The sequence below is a fragment of the Mesoplodon densirostris genome, chromosome 10 (genome assembly GCF_025265405.1).
Source record: "Mesoplodon densirostris isolate mMesDen1 chromosome 10, mMesDen1 primary haplotype, whole genome shotgun sequence".
In the NCBI taxonomy this organism is placed as follows: Eukaryota; Metazoa; Chordata; class Mammalia; order Artiodactyla; family Ziphiidae; genus Mesoplodon; species Mesoplodon densirostris.
This window is the reverse complement of record NC_082670.1, coordinates 66,883,546-66,906,458: the sequence shown is the minus strand read 5'-3', so window position 1 is coordinate 66,906,458 and position 22,913 is coordinate 66,883,546. Positions and strand designations below refer to the sequence as shown.

At 49.4% G+C, this 22,913-nt stretch overlaps 1 protein-coding gene across 8 annotated transcripts in view; it reads right to left on the bottom strand.

Annotated features, from left to right (window-relative positions):
- Positions 1-580: 580 nt before the first annotated feature.
- The window catches only part of SCN5A (sodium voltage-gated channel alpha subunit 5), an 87,897-nt gene continuing 65,564 nt past the window's right edge, over positions 581-22,913 (bottom strand). For 4 of the 8 annotated variants that reach the window (XM_060109987.1, XM_060109992.1, XM_060109986.1 and 1 more), the window contains 8 exons: positions 16,190-16,363; positions 12,112-12,234; positions 9,993-10,274; positions 7,800-7,853; positions 7,090-7,227; positions 6,321-6,425; positions 4,837-5,107; positions 581-1,821 (listed from right to left, as the gene is read on the bottom strand). In XM_060109987.1, coding sequence (XP_059965970.1) covers positions 581-1,821; positions 4,837-5,107; positions 6,321-6,425; positions 7,090-7,227; positions 7,800-7,853; positions 9,993-10,274; positions 12,112-12,234; positions 16,190-16,363 — 2,388 coding nt within the window. Of the gene's footprint in view, positions 1,822-4,836; positions 5,108-6,320; positions 6,426-7,085; positions 7,228-7,799; positions 7,854-9,992; positions 10,275-12,111; positions 12,235-16,189; positions 16,364-22,913 lie in introns of all 8 variants that reach the window. The other 4 variants (XM_060109989.1, XM_060109990.1, XM_060109993.1 and 1 more) reach the window with 3 other exon arrangements.

Below are 22,913 nucleotides of genomic sequence, written 5' to 3'. Positions count from 1 at the left end.
GTGCACACGCATGAAGGGGAAGGGGTTCAGCCCTCTTGGCACCTTAGCCCAACCCCTGGGCAGTGAAGGCCTGTGGGACCCACAATGGATTTCACTTTTGCTCTGACAACAGAGTCCCAGCAGCTCCATAGACACTCTTGTGCAGAGTTAAGAAGAAGCAGCGGGAATTGCTGCCAATCCATCCATGAAAAAAAGTTAGTTCTTTGCTCAAGTAAAAAAATATCAAATATAATAAATTTATGAAAGCCCGTTCACAACACATACAGTCTCAGTTTTGTATTTTGTCTCAGCAGCTGGGATGGAGTTGCTCGTCAGAGCCCTGGGGTGTTGCCTGACCAGACCCTTCCGCCAGGACTGGTACACTTCGGGCCTCTAGGGACAGGCCACCCCGAACGGCTGGCTTAGCCAAATGCTTACAGCTGTCAGCATAGTGCACAGGACTCTGCTTTGTCGGTCCATGGGGCCGAGGCTCATCTCTCACTCCCGAAGCCCAAGGCAAGGACAGATGGCTCAACGGCTGCTGGTCTGGGGCTGCATTCGGGTTTGCCATGACACTGTGCGCTGGCCCACCGGGGCACGCTCACACAACAGATTCACGGTCCCTGTCTGGGGACAGGGGCATGTCCGTGAGATCCTCGCTGGGGCTGTAGTCAGATGCCCGCGCCTGGGGGTTATCGCTGGTGGCCCTGGTGACGCTGTCATAGGAGGGTGGGAAGGACGTGGAGGAGATGGAGGAGCTGGAGGGTGGGACAAGGCGCTGGGAGAAGTTCTCGTTCATCATGTAGGCGATGAGGCCCTCCTGCTCGGGGGCATCCTCTTCAGAGAGGCCGCTGCCGCCCGCCTGCTGCCGGAAGAGGAAGGAGGCGTGCTTCATGGAGCGCTGCAGCAGGTGCCTGCGGAAGGCCCTCTGGATGATCGTGGCCGACACCTCCTCATGCTTGCGCCGGAGTGTGGTGGTGATGGGCTCATACGAGATCTTGGACGGGTTGGCCGCCATGAACTTCTCCTCCATTTGGATCTTCAGGGCGTCCATCTCCCCAGACTCACCCAGAACCCTCTTGGTGAAGGCAAAGAGGATGTCCATGCAGTGGATACGGTCCCCGCTCACCATGGGCAGATCCATATTGATGAGGCTTATCTGGTTGGGCTTGGCGATTCGGAGCGGCTCAGACAGGGCGTCAGCAAAGTCGGACAGGGCCGAATACTCAATGAACTGGGTGGCCTCCGGGTCAAACTTCTCCCAGATCTCATAGAACATGTCGAAGTCATCCTCGCTCAGGGGCTCCGTGCTCTCCTCCGTGGCCACACTGAAGTTCTCCAGGATGATGGCGATGTACATGTTGACCACAATGAGGAAGGAGATGATGATGTAGGTGGTGAAGAAGAGGATGCCCACGGCGGGGCTCCCACAGTTCCCCCGGGAGCCGTTGCTGTTGGGCAGGTTGGGGTCGCAGTAGGGAGGCCCCGTGTTGAGGATGGGGCTGAGGAGCCCGTCCCAGCCTGCTGACGTGGTGATCTGGAAGAGGCACAGCATGCTGTTGGCGAAGGTCTGGAAGTTGAACATGTCATCAATGCCAGCCTCCCACTTGACGTAGGCGAAGTTGGCCATGCCGAAGATGGAGTAGATGAACATGACCAGGAAGAGCAGCAGCCCAATGTTGAAGAGGGCGGGCAGGGACATCATGAGCGCAAAGAGCAGCGTGCGGATGCCCTTGGCCCCGCGGATCAGCCTGAGGATGCGGCCGATCCGGGCCAGGCGGATGACTCGGAAGAGCGTTGGGGAGAAGAAGTACTTCTGGATGATGTCTGAGAGCACAGTGCCTGTGGGAAACAATGCAGACTGAGGCCACTGATGGCATTGCTGTCCTCCCTCCAGCCCTGCATCGCTGGGAGGTGTCTCTGTACAGCAAGGAGCCAGGGAGCGGAGGCCTGGGTCACCTGGGGCCTGCAAGGACCCTGCCTCCACCCACCTCTTTGAGTCTCCATTGCTGCAACTGTGGTCCAGAAAAGGAGGACCTACAGTACCTGCATCTTTTGCAAAATGCCTTCTTAGCACTCCGTTCCTTAGTCTCCTGAGAACACCTGCAGAGCCGTATCAGGCTCATCTTCCAGATCTTGGGTTCTGAGGCCTCAGGGGACTTTCTCAGCATCTTGGTGGCCCACCTCGGACCAGAATTCGGGAACTTTTAGCTCCTTGCTACTCAAAGTGTGATCCAAGGACCAGAAGCCTGATCTCCTGGGCACGTATCAGAAATGCAGAATCTCAGCTCCGCCCCAGACCCACTGTGTTTTAACAAGCCCAGGTGGTTTGTGTGCACACTGAAATACAAGAGGCACTGGCCAGGCAGTCGGCCCACTCCCCGCACCTCGCCTCTCGCATCTCAGCCTCTCTGAGGTGCTTCCTATGACCCTCCCAACTCTGCTAGCTGCCAGGCCTGCCCACCCATCTCTACTGACTAGTCTGGATTTGGAGTTTCAAGGAGCAGGGATGTAAGTTATAGGAGAAAGAGTGGAATACACTTGCCTTGTATTGGCCCAAGTGACCTTTCCAGACTCCTCATATGATAATAATGTCACCGGCTGACATGTGTCCAGTGTTCACTGTCAACAGGGCACTGGGTTGAGCAATTCATACCCATCCATTTAGTCCTTCCAACAGAAGAAAGGGCTTACCCTAGGAGGTAAGCTGATACCATTATCCTCATTTGCCAGAAGAGGAAACTTATCCAAGTTACCACCTAGTCAGTGAGAAGCTGCGATTTGACTCAGACACTCTGGCTCCAAGTCGACCTGTTAACTGTGCCTCTCTGGTACACAAGCTCTGGGATCAGTAGGTGTTCTTGAGTACAGACTGCACCTCCTGGAATCTCTGAGACTATGCCTCAAGGGCTCTGTTCCTGTTCCTGACACCCTCATTCTCTAAAGCTTCTCTCCAGTCCCACCAGGCACAATCTCGCCCTCACCCCTGCCTGGGATCTCTCGGAGCATTTCCTGACCTAACTTCCAGCTTCTAACCATCTGCCCATCACTGCAGCCATAGCAGCCCCTGCTTTTGCCTCTGAGTCACTGAAGGCAGGGTCTGAACATGGCAGAAAGATGAAAGCTAGTCACCCCAAGGCAGAGGTCTGTGGGGGCAGGGTCAAGACTGGGCCCTGAACACAAGTGACAAAAGAAAAAAAATATTGATAAATTGGACTTAAAAATAAAAGCTTTGTGCTTCAAGAGATAACAATGAAAAAAGTGAAAAGACAACCTATAGAATGGGAGAAAATATTTGCAAATCATATATCTGATAAGGGACTGGCCTCCAGAATATATAAAGAATTCTTACAACTCAATAAAAACATAAGTAAGTCAATTAAAAAAATTGAGCAAAGGATTTGAAGACATTCCTCCAAGACATTATTCTTATTATATACCAAGATATACCAAGGAAAATGACAAATAAACACATAAAAAGATGTTCAACATCATTAGTCATCAAGGAAATGCAAACCAAAACCTCAATAAGATATCACTTCATACCCACTAGCGTGGCTATAATTAAAAAATACGGAAAATAACAAGTGTTGGTAAGGATGTGGAGTAATTGGGACCCTCATACATTGAGGATGGGAATGTAAAATGGTGCAGCCACCTTGGAAAACAGTTTGGCGGTCCCTCAAAATTTTAGATTACTGGTTGCCAAGGGGATGGGGAGAGGGAAAATGGGGACTGATCGCTAAATGGGTACAGAGTCTCTTTTGGGGATGAGGAAAATATTCTAAAATTAGAGTGTGATGATGGTTGCACAGCTATGTGAATATACTAAAAAGTACTGAAGTGTACACTTGAAAGGGTGGATTTTATGTTATGTAAATTATATCTCAATAAAACTGTTGTTAAAAAAAGAACTTGGGCTCTGAAGTTAAACAGATATGGGCATGTGCTATGGTCTGAATGTTTCTGTCTCCCCCTAAATTCATTATGTTGAAATCCCAACTCTCAAAGATGATGGTATTAGAAGGTGGGAACTTGGGAGGTGCTTAAGCCATGAGGGTGGAGCCCACATAAATGGGATTAGTGCCCTTATAAAAGAGGCTCATGGAGCTCCCTAGCCCCTTCCACTTTGTGGCAAGAAGGTGCAGGTTATGAACCAGGAAAAGGACCCTCACCAGAAAACATGATTATGCTGGTGCCTTAATCTTGGACTTCCAGCATCCAGAACTGTGAGAAGTAAATTTCTGTTGTTTATAAGTTAACCAGTCTGGTATTTTGTTATAGCAGCCTGAGTAGACTGTGTATGAATCCTGTCTCTGCTTCTCCCTAGTTGTATGATTTCCCTGCCTCAGTGCTGACTTTATAAGGTAAACTGCATGAGGCAGGTGATGTCCGAAGGAGCCTGGCACATACCTGGGTGGCTAGACTCCAGAATTTTCCATCTCCAGGGATAACTTCTACTTTACAGGGCCACCTGCCTCCCGACTCTGGAACCTCTTCCTCCTTCAGCCTAAGGGGAAGGCTTCCCTTGGGAAGGCAGGAAAGCCCCCACAGGTCCCATTCCCTTTTCCAGACTCATCCTCGAAACTCTATAATCAGAGAGATGTGTCCCAGGGTTCCAGGGAGGGTGGGGCCAGGAGGGGGTGCTGGGTCCTCTACCAGGTTGGCCCCTTGGCCTGATTGGGCCCTCCCAGATGTGTGTGTGTGTGTATGAGATGGGGGGAGAAGCAAGGAATGTAGAGAGAAAAGAATGCAGGAGCCTGGTGTACTTGTTATTAAGTACAGATCCAGGGCTGGAGGAGAGGGAAAGGCCTGGCCTGGGGAGAGCTTTTCTGCCTAGCCGACTTGCATACCCACCCACGATGGAGAGGATGACAACCACGAAGTCAAAGATGTTCCAGCTGTTGGTGAAGTAATAGTAGCGCAGGGCAGCCATCTTGATGATACATTCGCCTGTGAAGATGGCTACGAAGAGCAGGTTGATCTTGGTCAAGATGTTGACCTTCTCAGGGCTCTGGTCATCTGTCTCCACCATCATGGTCACCATGTTCAAGCAGATGAGAAACATGATGGTGACATCGAAGGCCTGCTTGGTCACAATGTCGAATATGAAGCCTTGGTACTTGTTCTGAAAGGAGGGGCAGAGGACGGGCTCAGCAGGGGCCTCAGACAGGCTAGCATGCCCCCATTGCTGCCTCTCAGCCCAGGCCACCTACCCTCTTACTTCATCCTCTGGGGCGGGGGGCAACGCCCCCAGACAGTCACGGAAAGAGGAAGAAGTCAGGATGCTGGCCAGCCTGGCTCTCCTGCTGAAAGCTCTCTGGGCTTCCAGGCCCAGCCCTAGGCTCTCTCTTCCCTGAGACCATCTCTGATGGCTCTTCAGAAACGGACCTCTCTTACTCCGAGTTTCCTCAGCACATCGTTCATCATGCTTCCCTTTTTGTTCCCACTGTCTGAAGGCTCAAGGTCAGATGTAAAGTTCAGTCCTAGTAATTGTCTCAGTCCTCAGGTTAACAAATTTTCTCCACTCTTTTCATGGAATTTATTTTATTTATTCTACTTGGGACTTCCCTGGTGGTCCAGTGGATTCTACTGACTGTATTTTATATGTCTTTAATTGTAAGATTATTTGGGGGAAGAGAGACGATTATAAATAAGTGAAAACACACGTGTGCACGTGCGCACGCACGCACACACACACACACACACACACACACACACAACTAACCTAGAACCAAGCATGGAGAACAGGAAAGTATCAGATGAAATGGATGAATTAGATGCAAAAACTGGGGCTGCCACTTACAAGCTAGTGATTTAGGTATCATTCACCTAATTAACCTCAGTACTGCCCCCATCCTGCTCCAATACACACACACACACACACACACACACACACACACACACACACACTTTTTTGGGCCAAGGGAGTCAGCCTAGCAGAGAACCCAGCACCCCTCTGGGCCCCACCTACCAGGGAAGTCTACTGCTCAGGGAGTTGCAAGGATGAGGTTATGCACGGGGGTGGGGGCAGGCTGCCCTGCGCTCCCTGGGGAAAGCCTGCAGCCCTGCAGGGAAGAAGGGGGCTCACCGAGAGGTTCCTGTGGGAGGGGAGTGTCCCCTGGGCTGCCATAGCCGTCTCATGCCTTCCCCTCTATCTCCATGAGACTGAGGCCCCTGTGCGTGGTTATAGGTCCCTCCTTTCCTGGACAGGCTGACGGCCCTGGGCTGGGCCAAAAGACTGTGAAGAGGCCCTGATAGCTGGTCCTGTGGCGTGGGGCCTTCTCAGGGTCCCCTCGGCTGATCCTCCCCACTCCCATCAAATCGAGAGCCTGACTCACCAGGGGCCGTGGGATGGGCTTCTGGGGCTTCTTGGAGCCCAGCTTTTTCATGGCGTTGTAGTACTTCTTCTGCTCCTCTGTCATGAAGATGTCCTGGCCCCCTAAGTGCAGAGAGATAGGCACCAGCTTCATTTTGGAGTTCTCAGAGCCCCCAGCATGGAGGGCACATGGATCTTGCCTCCTTGATGAGGGTGCCAGGGTTGCACTCCTCCACACTTCCTCTCCCAGGGCAGAAAAGTGTGCCTCTAGCCTGCACCAGAGATTTCCCCCACCCCCAGACCTGCTTCTCCTGGGTCCCTGTCCCCATTCTCCTTGAGCTCTCTCTGACTTTGTGACTTGCAAATCCAGTCCCTACTCCCATCCTCTCCCCTGCCCAGTTCAGCCACCTTGGAAGTTCTCTGCCCACTTGGTTTGCCTGCCACCCAATCAGGGCCCCTCTGATGGAGCTCCTGGAAGACCCTGGCCTTTGTGCAGCACCGCCCCCGCCATTGTCCCTGATCACGGACCAGGTAAAAAGACACAACCCTCACCCCAGGTTCTCTTAGGAGCCTCATCTCTCAGACTACGGAGGCGTGGGCCCCCTTGTTACAGGCTTACAGCTGTAAGCAGGTCACATCATGGACACACTTCTCTCCCACCCTATCCCAACAGGAGCAAGAAGAGGACCATCCCCAACAGGAAGGAAAAATGGGGCCAGGAGCCAGAAAGGCTCCCAAGTCCCTGGCATCCAGCCTTGCCCTGTAGCCTGGGGAACCTGCACTCTACGTATCTTTTTCTTCTGCTGGTTGAAGTTGTCAATGATGACACCGATGAAAAGGTTCAGGGTGAAGAAAGACCCGAAGATGATGAAAATAACAAAGTAGATGTACATGTAGAGGTTGTATTCCCACTGGGGCTGCTCTTCATACTAGAGGGGAGAAACCAGACGGGAGGTCAGACAGGCGGGAATGGGGGTGGGCTGGCTGCGTGTGTCAGAGGAAGGTCACCACATAGGGTGTATGTCTGAGTGTGTGTGATGGGTGGGTGGGGATGGAGTTGAGAAGAGTAGATGGTGGCAGGTGAGGAGGGCAGGCATGCTGGGCTCAGGGCTGGCACAGCATCCCTGCATGGCTCCTTCCCCTGGGCCACTGGGAGGTTTGAGTATATGGAGGCATCTCTCAGCCTGTAACTGTCAGTGTGATGGGGGTGGAACACAAGGACAGAGGAGAAACTTGATTTATGTCTCTGTTGGTTCCACCCCATCCTCCTGGGGTAAGACTTCGATTCAACTAAATTACAGTGAATTTAATTTGAAAGATATTTGCAAATTTGGGGACTCCTTGGGAGACCACACAACCTTGCCCCAGGGCCAGGCCTAGGCATTCCAGAGAGGCTCAACTCTGGGTTGACACAAGAGACCTGGCCCTTATGGGATGTAGACCAAGCATCTGGGAACCTCGGGTGCCTGACTCAGGCAGAGAGGCCAGTGTGACAACCTACCCCCCTGGAGTCCACAGCTGCATACATGATGTCCATCCAGCCTTTAAATGTTGCCTGGAAGGAAAAAACAAGAGTAAGGAAATCATTTAATTCTGCATCTATGGAGCTACTTAGGGCTCCTGTCTGGGCAGATGAGGCCAGGAAATAACCTCCTACAAGAAGCAAGCAGTCCATCCCACCCTTTCAGCAGTATCCAAATTGCTGGGTGGTCAGGGAAAGGCCTTCTTGTTCAGGGCTGAGGAGGAGGGGAAGCCAGCCAAGCAGACACCCCAAGAAGGTCATACAGTGGGAGAATAAACTTCTTGATGTTGGCCAAGAGACTGCTCTTCAGATCCACATTCATTTCAGATTCTAAAATGACACAGAAGCGCACAGCAGGTATCAGGGAGAGAGAGGTGGCTCTTGGGCTCTCAGTTCTTACTTAAGGACTCCAGGGCTGACCTGGTCCCCTTTGTCATGAGCCTTATGGCTTCTGCTTCATAGCTTTTCAAAGGAAGTCCCCGAAAAATCCCAACCTTCCCTCATACTTAAGGGGGTCCTTTTGCTAGTGGTGTGTTGGCAAATGGCTAACAAATGGCTTTCCAGAAGAAAAAGAAAAGCCCTGATTGTTGTGTTTGCCAACTTCTCTGTGTAAATACTCCCATCATTGCCATCCTTAAGTTGCCAACACGTCGTTACTGACCACAGAGTCGGGAAGAGATGCACAGAGTCGGGAAGAGGAGCACAGCGTTGTAATATTTCCACTGTATGGATATAATAGGTGTGAATAACCTCAAGAGCATAGATGATAATAAGTGGTTATGGTGAGTTTTGATTTCGTTTCAATATCATTGAGTTAATTACAAGTTTATAAAATCTAATTTTTAATAATGGCTTGCAAAATATTGGAAAATGTAGCAATTGGCTCTTGTGAGTCCATACATGCTGGCGCTGGCATGGCACACAAGGCAGGAAAGAGGAGGCCAAATAGGACAAGGTCCTGGCACTGGCTGCATGGACTGCCCAAGTCTGGGATGCTATGATGATTCAGAAGAGCCTGAGGGACATGCTTGGTGGTGAGACCAATTGCCTAGCGGATCTCACTTGTGTCCTTGGCAAAATCTGATTGTGTCCTGAGCCTACTTTCAGGGTATAAGCTGGTCTGCACAGACTTTCCATGTCTGAGAGTTTTTATGAGTCAGGCAGGGCAGAGGGAAACCAAGGTGGCCGCAGAGAAGGCAACTGCTTCAGCTCCCTGTGCCATGGGGCCCTCACCTGTACAGAGAGGTCTGGAGATGTTGTGGGACCTGCTGGGGACCACCCAAGTTTACGAGATGCCCGTGACCGAATTCTTCCCAGCCACTGTGCGGTTCTGTCTGCAACAGAAAGGGGGCTTTCCTTCCAAGTTCTGACATTCAGAAGGGACAGTCACAGGGATGGAAGGTGCTCCGAGTTTGGCTCTAATCATGTTCCCCACGATGTATTTCAGGGGAGTCGTTGGAGAAAGCTATCCCTGTGATTTAAGAGGTGGGTGGAGGTGTGAGGGGATGTGCCAAACTTCCCTCTATTCTGGGGACTAGAGACAGGTGTCTGGGCTTTTGGTTGGGACAGCAAGAAGAACAAGCTGCAGCTTTGCATGTTATGGTTCAGATTGATTTCTGTTGTCAAGGTTATTTGTATGCTGTGCATTATAATCACTGAAGCCACTGTCCTCACAAATCAATGGAAACTTTGGAAAGACTGGGGAAGGCCATGCCTGTTTAAACATCACACATCTTGCACATTAGGGATGAAAGGAAATATATTCTTTTAACAACGCAGGAGATATCACTACATTTTATAACAGAGGGGTGGCCAGAGTCACAATTTTGCTAATAGTTCAGTTCCTGGGTGTCTATGGTCATTCACTTGCAATCTGTGCCATCATACTGCCAAACTGACTGCTGTCTGGGGAGCTGGTTCTGCCATAGTGCTGAAGCCCCATGCCATACTTGGAGAATGTAGCATCTTCCTTAGAATGGAAAATCTGGGGCCTTCCCAAGAAGCCAAGAATTCCCTGGAGAATCCTAAGCCTCCTTTGGGCAACATGATCCTATTGTGAGGATCCAGAGTGGCCCCGCTCTCCCTCTCCTGCCCACAGCACAGGGGAAGGTGCCTGTGGCTGGTCAGCCAGTAGGAGGAAGGAAGGCCCTTCCCTACCCCCACAGGACTTACCACCTGCAGAAGGGCCAGGTACCCGGCTCCCACGTTGTCAAAGTTGACTTTCACCTTGGTCCAATACAATTCGCCAGTCACGTTGAAAGACACACAGTCGCTCTTGTTGTTCACGATGGTGTAGTTCAAGGGCAGGTCTCCCTCAGTCTGGTTGATGCATCTCCCAAACTTCCCCGCGAAGAGGTTCACGCCCATGATACTGAAGATGAGCCAGAAGATGAGGCAGACGAGGAGGACGTTCATGATGGAGGGGATGGCGCCCACCAGGGCATTGACCACAACCTCAAGTGGGCAGAGAAGAGGCTCAGTTCCTGGGGGTGCCCAGAACACACACCCTTTTCAAGGCCCCCAACCTACTGAACCTCCTGGGTATAGGTCCCTATGGGGGTGGGGAACAGTTCCTGTCCCCAATGAAGGGGAACCCATGGCTGGAAGCTCTGGCCGGCAGTGAGGGGAGTGAGAGAGAACACACACGCCTTTTGCTTTGCACCCTGAAGTCTGACACAGCTCAGAACATCTGCCTTTCCCTTCTTGGCTCTGCCCGGAATCCACGACCTTCAAACTTAATTTTCAGCAGGGTCTCTGCTGGACGAGTATGCCACAAGTCTGATGAGAAAGGGCCTCTGGACATACACTCTCTGAGCTAAGCTTCTGGTTTCCTTTGGGGTTGCTGCTACCGGGATGGATGGGTGTTCTCCTGTAAAGTGTGCCCAGGGGACCTCCGGTGGTATGGGTGGTACGTCTGGAGGGCGCTCTGACAGCCTCTCATGCTGCGGTGGGAGCAGGGCTGGCAGGGCGGGTGGTGTGCACGCTCCCTGTGCCTCTGCCCTCCCCAGGGAGAGGCTCTCTGACCCCATGGGGCCATGGCCCCATGTTCCTCATTTAAACTCACAGCACCCAGGAAAAGTATCCTTGGCAAAAATAACTGGGGACTCCACTCCAGTGAGGGACCTAGTTCTCAGCTGTCTGTGAGCCAGGAACGTTTGCCACACAGACTAGGAGCGGAGCTGGTGTGGGGCTGGGCGGTGGCTATGGTAATGCTGACACACGCAAAGGAGGGGGTCGGTCCGTGGCCCCCCAGCAGGCATGATGAACCTGGGAACAGGGTGGGAAACCAACTCTCCCGTTTGCCCTTCTCTGGCTCTGTGGCCGGCAGCCACAGCAGAGGCATTCCTGGCAACTAGTGTCTCCCCCATGTCCCCTTGTCCCAGAACAAAATGTCCTTGCTCCCAAAGAGACATTTAACTTAGGTCGGATTATTCACTTGTGAATGGCTTCCCACCAGAAATAAGCAGTTTGTCTCTCCATGGGTTGGGGGTGTGAGCAAAGTTCAAAACCATCAGCCAAACTGGGGCTGTGTAATGGTGCCTGCTGTGTCAGTGAGAGACACACAGACGTGTCTGCTAAGTCACAACAGAACTGTGCGCATTTTGTAAAAACAAGAAACAAAAAAACCCCCACACGCAAACACATGGGTTTGTTTTCTTGCTATATAAGATGGATAATGTTTTTTCTTAGTGGGCTTTTCAATTTGCCTTATATGTGCACATCCTTTGGTAAAGTTTGGTGACTTGAAAAAAACACAGAGGGCTCTGCACTTAGAAAATAGTGCCAAAGAGTTTACTAAGCAAATACAAACTGCTCTCTGATGGTGAGAATACAGCTGGCTCCTTCCTTGCTTCCTTCATCCTCCCTAGCACTGCCCTACTGCCTATCACAGAGGGAAGGCAGCCTGTGATGGCCAGGAGGCAGGGGACAGGGCCGGACACATGGAGCCGGGGCACACACAGACACGAGGCCCCGCTGGAGAGCAGAAGCCGAAGGGGCCCTGGGCCGGTGGGGCTGGCTGCAGCTGAGACACGTGTGCCCCAGGCCTCACTTCCTCTCCGTTATCCAGGGCTCTCTGACCCTCATGGAGCCCACAGGGCTGGGGGTGGCAGGCCTGGGGGGAGGTTCTCACAGCTCTCCATCTCCAAGTGCCACCAAGCCCAGCCGTGCTTCCTGGAGATCCTGCACATGCTCCCCCCAGGTCAGGGCCGCCTGGACAACAAGTGGGCCTGTGGGTCCCCTCCATGAAGCCACCTCCCACTGCCCCTGTGGGAAGAGCCACCCCTCTTACCCTCATGCCCTCAAATCGTGACAGGGCTCGCAGGGGTCGGAGCGCACGCAAGGTCCGCAGTGACTTGATGGGGCCCATCTCAGCAAAGCCCAGCGCGTTGGCCACCAGGCTGATCAGTGAGACCTGTGGGAGGCAGGGTGGGAGTGGAGCCACGGGGACAGCTCGAGACAGTGGCAGGGCTCCTGGCCCACCGAAAACAGGCTGGGTATGAGAGAGCCAGCAGGCCTTCCTGTGTCCAGTCTTTCTGATTCCCGGCTGGATCGTCTTCACAGGCTGTCCTGTGTTGGGCCAGCCTTCCTGCAGCCCAAGAGGCTGGGGGCAAACCCAAGCATGTCCCAGCTTTCAGACCTTCACTGAGGGCCTGCTGTGTGCACTTCACACACACACACACACACACACACACACACACACACACGTCTATAATAGCCGCACTCACCCCAAGACTTGGAACGCACCTCCCAATGCTACAGATGAGAAAACTGAGTTCCAAAGCCACCCACTAGTGTGGAGGAGCAGGGCCACAAAGACTGGGCTTTAGGTCCCATGTGCTTTCCTTCAAGTCAGATTCTTGGGCCTGCCCCTTCCCTGCCCTAACGTAGACTCTCTGGGGAAGGACTGTCCTGAGTTGAGTATGAGCAGACAGACAATCCTGGGGCATTTCCCCAAAGCTGGACCTCACAACATTCTGCCGTCTTCAAAGAAGGGAAGCGCAGATGGAGCCCCTGAGGACTGTTCTCTGCTGTCTGCTTTCTCTGCCCCGCCCTCACCGGGGCATTTCCACCCAGTGGATTTTATCCTTCTAAAGTTCCAGGGGCATCCAATCCCTTCTTATGTCACTGCTGGCCGGTGATCACAGGTTAGAAGTGGCCTCCTGCTTGACCTCGCCGGCAATCACCATTACCACCACCCTAGCTCTGAGGGCAGCCTGACGGTGGCGAGGGGCCGCAGGCGGGGCCCTGACTCCCGGACCCTCCTCCCAGGCTTGGAAGCAGCAGGTTGGGAGAAGGCTGGGCAAAGGGGCTTGGACGAGGAAGACTCCCAGGATGGACTTCTGTGCTGCCCCCACCCGGGAGAGGATGAGGGGCATCTCTCAGGGACTTGCTGCTGAGGGCAGCCAGGTCTGGCCAGTCTCCCCGCCTAGCTCCCAGCAGGCCAGCCTCGTCTGCTGCTTCCAAAGCTCGCCCTGCCTGCTCCACCCAATGTCAGTTGATGACAACTCCATCCTTCCAGCTGCTCAGGCCACAAGCCTTGGCATCATCCCTGCCTTCTCTCTGTCTCTCACTCCCTACATCCAACCCATCAGGATTTCCTGTTGGCTCTGCCTTCAAAATATGTCAGAAGTCCAAATATTTCTCACCACTTCCACTGCCACCATCCTGGCCAGGCCGCCATCATCTCTCCCCTGGATCACTTCCACAACCTCCCAGCCTTCTCCTTGCCTCCACTCCCCTCCCCCACCACCCTGACAGGGCGATTCTTTCATAACATGAGTCAGATGATGTCACTCTTCTGTCCAAAGCCCTTCAATGCCTCCCCATTTCATTCTAAATAACGGCCCATGGTTTTCAAAGGCTGCACCCGTTCTACCCCATGCAGTCTGGCCTCATCTCCTGCACTTCCCTTCCCCACTCCTCTGCTCCAGCCACTCTGGCCTCCCTGCAGTTCCTCAGGTATCCCAGGCACCCTCCTATCATAGGACCTTTGCACTGCTGTTCCAACCTCTGTTTGGAATGTTCTGCAGACATCTGCCTGGCTAACCCCAACTTCCTTCAAATGTCACCACAGTGAGCCAGCCCACTCTGGCCAGCCTGTTTTTTTTTTTTTTTTTTTTTTTTTTTTGCGGTACACGGGCCTCTTACGGTTGTGGCCCCTCCCGTTGCAGAGCACAGGCTCCGGACACGCAGGCTCAGCAGCCATGGCTCACGGACCCAGCCGCTCCGTGGCATGTGGGATCTTCCCAGACCGGGGCACGAACCCGTGTCCTCTGCATCAGCAGGCAGACTCTCAACCACTGCGCCACCAGGGAAGCCCTAGCCTGTTTAAAGTTCTAATCTCTATCTTCCTTTCTGCCTGAGTCCTGGCCCTCCTAACCCCCTTCCCTCTCTACTTCCTTTTCTCCATGTGTATACATCACCAGCGTAATATAAAGCTGGCTCATGTATTATGTTTCTGGTTCACAGTCACCTTCCTGTGTGCAGGCAGGGGTTTTGTCTGTTTTGTTCCCCAAGATCCTCAGCATCTACAATAGCACCCACATACAGTAGATGCTCAATAGTATCGAAAAAATGCATGAATTGAACATGGAAACATCCTTTTCCAGACCTTGAGGCCTGAAGTCCACCATTTCCATGAAGTGTGGGGATAGGGGGGCATGGCCAGCATCTGGAAAGCTGGATTCCAGCACCCACTTCCTTCTCCTTGACCTTGGGCCAGGCCCTTCTCTGCTGTGAGCCTCAGTTTCCTTCTCCACAGGCTAATTCTCCAATCTTGAGAATTCCAGGCCCTTAGGCCTGGCCTCAGCAGAGTTCCCCAAAGTAGCAGGTGGTGGGAGGTGGGTGGGCTTCCCCAGAAGTCTTTGCAAACTCTATCTGGACTGCCCTGGCGGAGTCCCAAAAAGCTGCAGGAACAGCTGGGTGAGGGGGCCTCAGGGCAGAGCTGCCAGGATCCCAGGGCTTCCCCCGGCCCTTTGGCAAGGAGGCTTCAGGGGTCCTCTCCCTCATCTCAGGGAGGCTCTGAGGGCTCCAGGCTGTAAGAGCATCCTGAGCTCCCCCCGTCTCTGCCACCTCAGCACCTCTCACCCCAGCATTAGCATCGGCCACTTGGGGTGATGAAAGAGGCCTGGGCTGGAGGCCCAGCAACGTGGATCTGTGTCTCCACACATACTCTAGCCCACGGAGCCATTCATGTTTGTCCTCCCACCCAGGCCTGGACCCTGGCCAGGCCCACTGGCAGCTGAGCCCCTCCCTTTAGCTTCTGGGCCTGAAGTGGGGACAAAGCACAGGCCTAAGCTCTTCTATAACTATAAGAAGGACAGCCCCTGCTGGTGGGCAGAGCTACGAGTGTCTTCTGGAAAGCTCTTCCCAGCCTGCAGATCCTGACCCACATCCTGCTGTGCGAGACCCACCACAGCTAGATGATGAGTCCTCGCCTGAGCCCTTCGCCATGTTCCCTCTGCCCTTAGGGAGCACAGAACCAAGGTTACCCCGCATTCTGAGTCTCAATTCTCACCCTGCTGTGGCTACTCTCCCACCTGACTGTGCTCAGGAGCCCCACAAGACCCTGCAGTCACCCTGCTTGGTACCCAGCAGTGTCCTGGGGCCTGGGGAACTGTGGGTCAGGGGCCTCCCATTCCATTTGCCAACTGGGTGCTCAGGGGATATGCCAACCTCCTACCCCAGGTCCCCTGGGCACACCAGAGGTCAGGCAAGCCCTGCCAGCTGCCTGATCACCCAGGGCAGCCACCTGGAACCCCTCAGCCAGTGTTCACACTTTCCTCCTTCTCACAGGTGACTCCAACCCCTCTCACCCTCCCCAAGTGGTACCTTCTACCTGAGCCAGGAGGATCTGCCTGCCCAGCACCCTTTCCCCAATCCTGTGCCCTCTGGCCTTTGGCTCATTCCATCTCCTATACAACACCTCCTCTGTGTGTGAACATGTAGGCTCTTAACTGGTCATCTGTGTAGTGGGCCTGACAGACACTTCACAAGGTGCCGTGGTGAGGGCTGCAATACGGGCTCATTGCTCCCCTTTCTGGACGTCCTGAGAGGGTGGGACCCCACTCCTGCCCTGGCTCACACCGCTGCCGGAACTGCACTTCACTATCCCCCGTGGTGAGTACAGTTTCTCCCAGAAGCCTAGGTTTCCCTGTGTCCCCAGTCGGGGGTTTGATGGCAGAGCCCAGGTATCCCCTCTGTGACCCCAGACTCGGGCTTCCTGCCCCTTTGCCCACGGGCACAGCCAAGATGCTCCACTTCGTCCTGCTGCCCTGTCCTTCTGTCCTTCTGCCCTCGGCCTCAGCTCCTTCTCACACTGGCAACGGGCGCCCCCCTCCTCTCTTCCCTTCAGGGGCCACACTTACGTCCACAATGAGGAAATCGAGCCAGCACCAGGCATTGGTGAAGTACTTCTTGAAGCCATAGGCCACCCACTTGAGCAGCATCTCCAGCACGAAGATGTAGGTGAACATCTTGTCGGCATACTCCAGCAGGATCTTGATGGTCTTCCGCTCCTCCAGGTAGATGTCCTCGAAGGCCTGCAGACCAGGGTAGACAAGGTAGACATGATATCCTGACCCAGCCAGTCCCACCCTGCACAAGCCTTCATCTCTGACAGTATCTGCTGCTCAGGAGGGCGGGGCAGAGGGGAGCCATGTCGTGGAGGGGATTCCTGAGTGTGCCCTCTGAGCCGTGTGTGCACCATTGCCGGGTTAGGAAATGATGTTATGTGGTGTGTGGACAACAAGGCAGAATGTGTAGTGAGAATGCTTCTTCCTTCACTTTAAAGAGCAAGTCTCAGTTCAGTGCTAGTGCATTGTTAAGACCTCTCTAAAACAGCTCAAGGCCTGCTGCTAGAAACAGCATACACTTTCCCCACCCCCTCTATTCCACTGTGTTTTTACTCAATTTACTTTGGCAATTACCTACTTTTCATAGGAAACAATATTGGTTTCCAATGACAATGATCATTCAAAGTTGCCCTTTAAAATAAACTTATTTAAACAAACAAAAAAACAGTGAATGTTCATCTAAGGCAAAATTTTAAAGAAATGATAGTAAAGGCAGTTTGTAGATATGAAGAGTAGGAAACACAGGACTAGATGAAGTCAAACCTCCTGCAGTGCTCAGCATCTGGGAGTCAACATTCCTAAAATGCTAGAAGTTGTTGGTCTTTTCCCACCTCCTCACTGCTGCCTCAACCCAAATCCCCAAGCCAACAGAGAGACTCAGATGGCCCCAGCTGCCCTCTTCTAACTCCAGGCTTCTGATCTGTACCTGCCCCTCCTGAGTTACCTTCCCCTATCCAGAATGTGCTCTGAGGCTCCCAGTCTAGGCAACTGAATGCGTCACTGAGGGCCCCAGGGAGCTGCCTCCACCTGTCGCTCTGGGCCTCCCTGTCTGACTGCAGGGCCTCTGTGAGCTACAGTGATCCAGGGGGCTGGTGCTGTCAGCAGTCAGATTAGCAGACCACATAGCTAATCTGGTCCATGTAGATATGACAACAGGATAATTCAGGCCCCAAAATGGACTTTGGTAGTTGTTCAAGACAGAAAGTAGGCCTGTTTTTTTCTGATTATAAAAATGTATGCCTCCTATAAAAAATGAAATAATACAGAAATTATAAAAAAGAGAATAAGCAACAACAAAAAAACCAAATAACCCAATCAAAAAATGGGCAGAAGACTTAAATAGACATTTCTCTAAAGAATACATACAGATGGCCAACAGGCACATGAAAAGATGCTCAACGCTGCTAATTATTAGAGAAATGCAAATCAAAACTACAGTGAGGTACCACCACACACTGGTCAGAATGGCCGTCATTAAAAAGTCCACAAATAACAAATGCTGGAGAGGGTGTGGAGAAAAGGGAACGCTCATACACTGTTGGTGGGGATGTAAGTTGGCACAGCCACTGTGGAAAATAATACAGAGGTTCCTCAGAAAGCTAAAAATAGAATTACCATATGATTCAACAATCCCACTACTGGGCCTATATCCAGACAAAACTATAATTCAAAAAGACACATGCACCCCCTATGTTCATAGCAGCACTATTCACAATAGCTAAGACATGGAAACAACCTAAATGTCCATCAACAGAGGAATGGATAAAGAAGATGTGGTACATATGTACAATGGAATACTACTCAGCCATAAAAAAGAATGAAATCATGCCATTTGCAACAACATAGGTGCAACTAAAGACTACCATACCAAGTGAAGTAAGTCAGAAAGAGAAAGACAAATATATGATATCACTTTTATGTGGAAACTGAAATATGACACAAATGAACCTATCTATGAAACAGAAACAGAATCACAGACATAGAGAACAGACTGGTGGTTGCCAAGGTGGGGGGATGGGTTGGGAGAGGGAGGGAGTAGGAAGTTGGGGTTAGCAGATGTAGGCTTTTATATACAGAATGGATAAACAACAAGGTCCTACTGTACAGCATAGAGAACTATATTCAATATCCTATGATAAACCATGATGGAAAAGAATATAAAAAAAAAGAATGTATATATATGTATAACTGAATCACTTTGCTGCACAGCAGAAATTAACACAACATTGTAAATCACTATATTTCAGTTAAAAAAATTGATTAAAAAAAAAGAGAATAAAAGGCATCTCCAATTTTATGACACAAAAGTAACCTCTGCTAACATTTAGGTGAACATTCTTTCAACCCTCACTATTTGTATGTATATATTTGAGTGCACGATTTTATAAATAAGCTAAGATATTTTGCTTTGAAATTTCTTTTTCCATGAAACAATCTTTTGTGAACATTTACTTACTAAGTAATGTGAATACATACAAGATCTATCATTCTTTTTAAAGGTTGCATAATATTTCATTATTTGCATATACTACTGTTAATTTAGCCATTGTTTCCAATTTATCCCTAGTAGAAACAATATTGCAATGAGCACAGTGTCTGATTATCTTGAGGATAAATTTCTAGAATTGAGGTGCCAGGTCAAAGTTATACTTTTGGTACAGATTAGGAACAGGACCTCCAAAAGGGGACACCAATTTGAGACTCCTTCCACAGTGCATGAATGTGGCTCTTTTCCCACCAACCACACTGGTGCAGTTTCTCCTTTGTCACATTTCCCAGACTAATGAATGAAATTTGTATTTGTTACATTTTAATTTATCTTATTACTAGTGATACTGACATCATCTCCTTGGATATTTGCAGTGTTCTCTTTATAAATTGCCTGTTCATGTCCTTTACCTATTTTTTCACTTGATGGTCTGGTTTATTTGGGGACATTAACTCTTTGTTTTATATACTTTATCCTAGTTCTGTGCCTTTAAATCTTGTTTACTTTTGTTTACCGTACTGAAGTTCTATAATTTACTTTCACTTATTATTATATCATTTAATATATTTATATCATTTGTTATGATTTTCATTTAGTAAAACCTTTGGCATCATGTTAAGAAAGTCCTTGCCAGAGACTCCCTGAACAAGATGGCAGAGTAGAAGGACTTGAGCTCACCGCCTCTCATGAAAACACCAAAATTACAACTAACTGCTGAACAACCATTGACAAAAAAAGATGGGAAACTACCAAAAAAGATACTCTACATCCAAAGACAAAGAAGAAGCCACAACAAGATGGTAAGAGGGGCACTTTTGAGATACAATCAAATCCCATACATGCCAGGTGGATGATATACAAACTGGAAAATAATTGTATCACAGAGGTTCTCCCACAGGAGTAAGAGTTCTGAATCCCACATCAGGTTCCCCCAGCCTGGGGGCATAGCATTGGGAGGAGGAGCCCCCAGAGCATTTGGCTTTGAAGGCCAGTGGGGCTTGAGTACAGGAGCTCCACGGGACTAGAGGAAACACAGACTCCATACTTGGAGGGTGCACACAAGGTTTCATGTGCACTTGGACCCAGGGCAGAGCAGTGACACCATAGGAGCCTGGGCCAGACCTACCTGTGGGTCTTGGAGGGTATTCTGAGGAGGCAAGTGTTGCCTGTGGTTCACTGTGGGGGCAAGGACACTGGTGGCAGAGGCCCCAGGGAATGTTCATGGGCATGAGCTCTCCCAAAGGTCAACATTTTGGCACTGAGACCTGGCCCAACACAGCATCCTGCAGGCTCCAGTGCTGGGATGCCTCAGGCCAAACAACCAACGGGGTGGGAACAGAGCCCCACCCATCAGCAGACAGGCTGGCTAAAGATGTCCTGAGCTAACAGCTGCTTGACACACCCCTGCCCACCAGAGGGACAAGACTCAGCTCCACCCACCAGTGGGAAGGCACCAGTCCCTGCCACCAGGAAGCCTGCACAAGCCCCTGGACCAACTGGACCCACCAGGGGGCAAACACTGCTAGTGAGAGGAGCTACAATCCTGCAGCCTGAGCAATGGAGACCACAAACACAGAAAGTCAGACAAAATGAGATGGCAGAGAAGTATCTTCCAGATGAAGGAACAAGATAAAACCCCAGAAGAACAAATAAGTGAAGTGGATATAGGAAATATACCTGAAAAAGAACTCAGAGTAATGAAAGTAAAGATGATCCAAGATCTTGGAAAAAGAATGGAGGCACAGACTGAGAAGATACAAGAAATGTTCAACAAGGAGCTAGAAGATTTAAAGAACAAAGAGATGAACAATACAATAACGGAAATGAAAAATACACTAGAAGGAATCAATTGAAGAATAAATAAGGCAGAAGAACAAATAAGTGAGTTGGAAGACAGAATGGCAGAAATCACTGCTGTGGAACAGAATAAAGAAAAAAGAATGAAAAGAAATGAAGACAGTTTAAGAGACCTCTGGGACGACATTAAACATACCAACATTACAAGGATCTCAGAAGGAGAAGAGAAAGAGAAAGGGCCTGAGAAAATATTTGAAGAGATAACAGCTGAAAACTTCCCTAACATAGAGAAGGAAACAGTCACCCACGTCCAGGAAGCACAGAGAGTCCCATACAGGATAAACCCAAGGAGGAACACTGCAAGACACATATTAATCAAACAGACAAAAATTAAAGACAAAGAAAAAATATAAGAGCAACAAGGAAAAAGCAACAAATAACATACAAGGGAATCCCCATAAGGTTATCAGCTGATTTTTCAGCAGAAACTATGCAGGCCAGAAGGGAAAGGTATGATATGTTAAAAGTGATGAAAGGGAAAAACCTACAACCAAGAATACTCTACCTAGCAAGGCTGTCATTCAGATTCAATGGAAAAATCAAAAGCTTCACAGACAAGCAAAAGCTAAGAGAATTCAGCACCACCAAACCACCTTTACAACAAATGCTAAAGGAACTTCTCTAGGTGGAAAAGAAAAGGCCACAACTAGAAACAAGAAAATTAAAAATGGGAAAGCTCACTGGTAAAAGCAAACATGCAGTAAAGGTAAGAAATCATCCACACACAAATGTGACATCAAAACCAGCAATTGTGGGAAGAGGAGAGTACAAATGCAGGATATTGGAAATGCATTTGAAATTAAGAGACCAGCAACTTAAAACAACCTTGTATATATACAGACTGCTATATCAAAAACCTCATGGTAACCACAAACCAAAAATCTACAATGGATACACACACAAAAAAGAAAAAGGAATCCAAACACAACACTAAAGATAGTCATCAAATCACAAGAGGAGAGAACAAAAGAGGAAGGGAAGAAAAAAGACCTTAAGAAAAACAAAAATAATGAACAAAATGGCAATAAGAACATACATATTAATAATTACCTTAAATGTAAAAAGATTAAACGCTCCAACTAAAAGACACAGACTGCCTGAATGGATACAAAAACAAGACCCATATATATGCTGTCTACAAGAGACCCATTTCAGATCTAGGGACACATACAGACTGAAAGTGAGGGGATGGAAAAAGGTATTCCATGCAAAGGGAAGTCAAAAGAAAGCTGGAGTAGCAATACTCATATCAGACAAAATAGACTTTAAAATAAAGACTGTTAAAAGAGACAAAGAAGGACACACAAAAATGATCAAGGGATCAATCCAAGAAGATATAACAATTGTAAGTATATATGCACCCAAAATATATACTTACAAAAAATAGGAGCACCCCAATATATAAGGCAAATACTAACAGCCATAAAAGGAAAAATCAACAGTAACACAACAATAGTGGGGGACTTTAACACCCTACTTTCATCAATGGACGGATCATCCAGACAGAAGATCAATAAGGAAACACAGGCCTTAAATGACACATTAGACCAGATAGACTTAACTGATATTTATAGAGCATTCCATCCAGAAGCAGCAGAATACACATTCTTCTCAAGTGTACATGGAATATTCTCCAGGATTGACCATATGCTGGGCTACAAAGTGAGCCTCCGTAAATTTAAGAAAATTGGAATCATATCAAGCATCTTTTCCAAACAAAACACTATGAGATTAGAAATCAACTACAAGAAAAAAACTGTAAAAAACACAGACATGTGGAGGCTAAACAATATGCTACTAAACAACCAATGGATCACTGGAGAAATCAAGAGGACATCAAAAAATACCTAGAGACAAATGAAAATGAAAGCATGATGACCCAAAACCTATGGGACATGGCAAAATCAGTTCTGAGAGGGAAGTTTATAGCAATACAATCTTACCTCAGGAAACAAGAAAAATCACAAATAAACAACATAATCTTACACCTAAAGCAACTAGAGAAGAACAAACAAAACCCAAAGTTAGTAGAAGGAAAGAAATCATAAAGATCAGAACAGAAATAAAATAGAAACAAAGAAAACAGTAGAAAAGGTCAATGAAACTAAAAGCTGGTTCTTTGAAAAGATAACAAAATTGATAAACCTTTAGCCAGGTTCCATCAAGGGAAAAAAAAGGGAGAGGACTCAAATCAATAAAATTGGGAATGAAAAAAAAGAGAAGTTACAATGGACACCACAGAAATACAAAGGATCATAAGAGACTACTACAAGCAACTATATGGCAATAAAATGGACAACCTGGAAAAAGTGGACAAATTCTTAGAAAGGTACAATCTTCCAAGACTGAACCAGGAAGAAATAGAAAATGTGAACAGACCAATCACAAGTA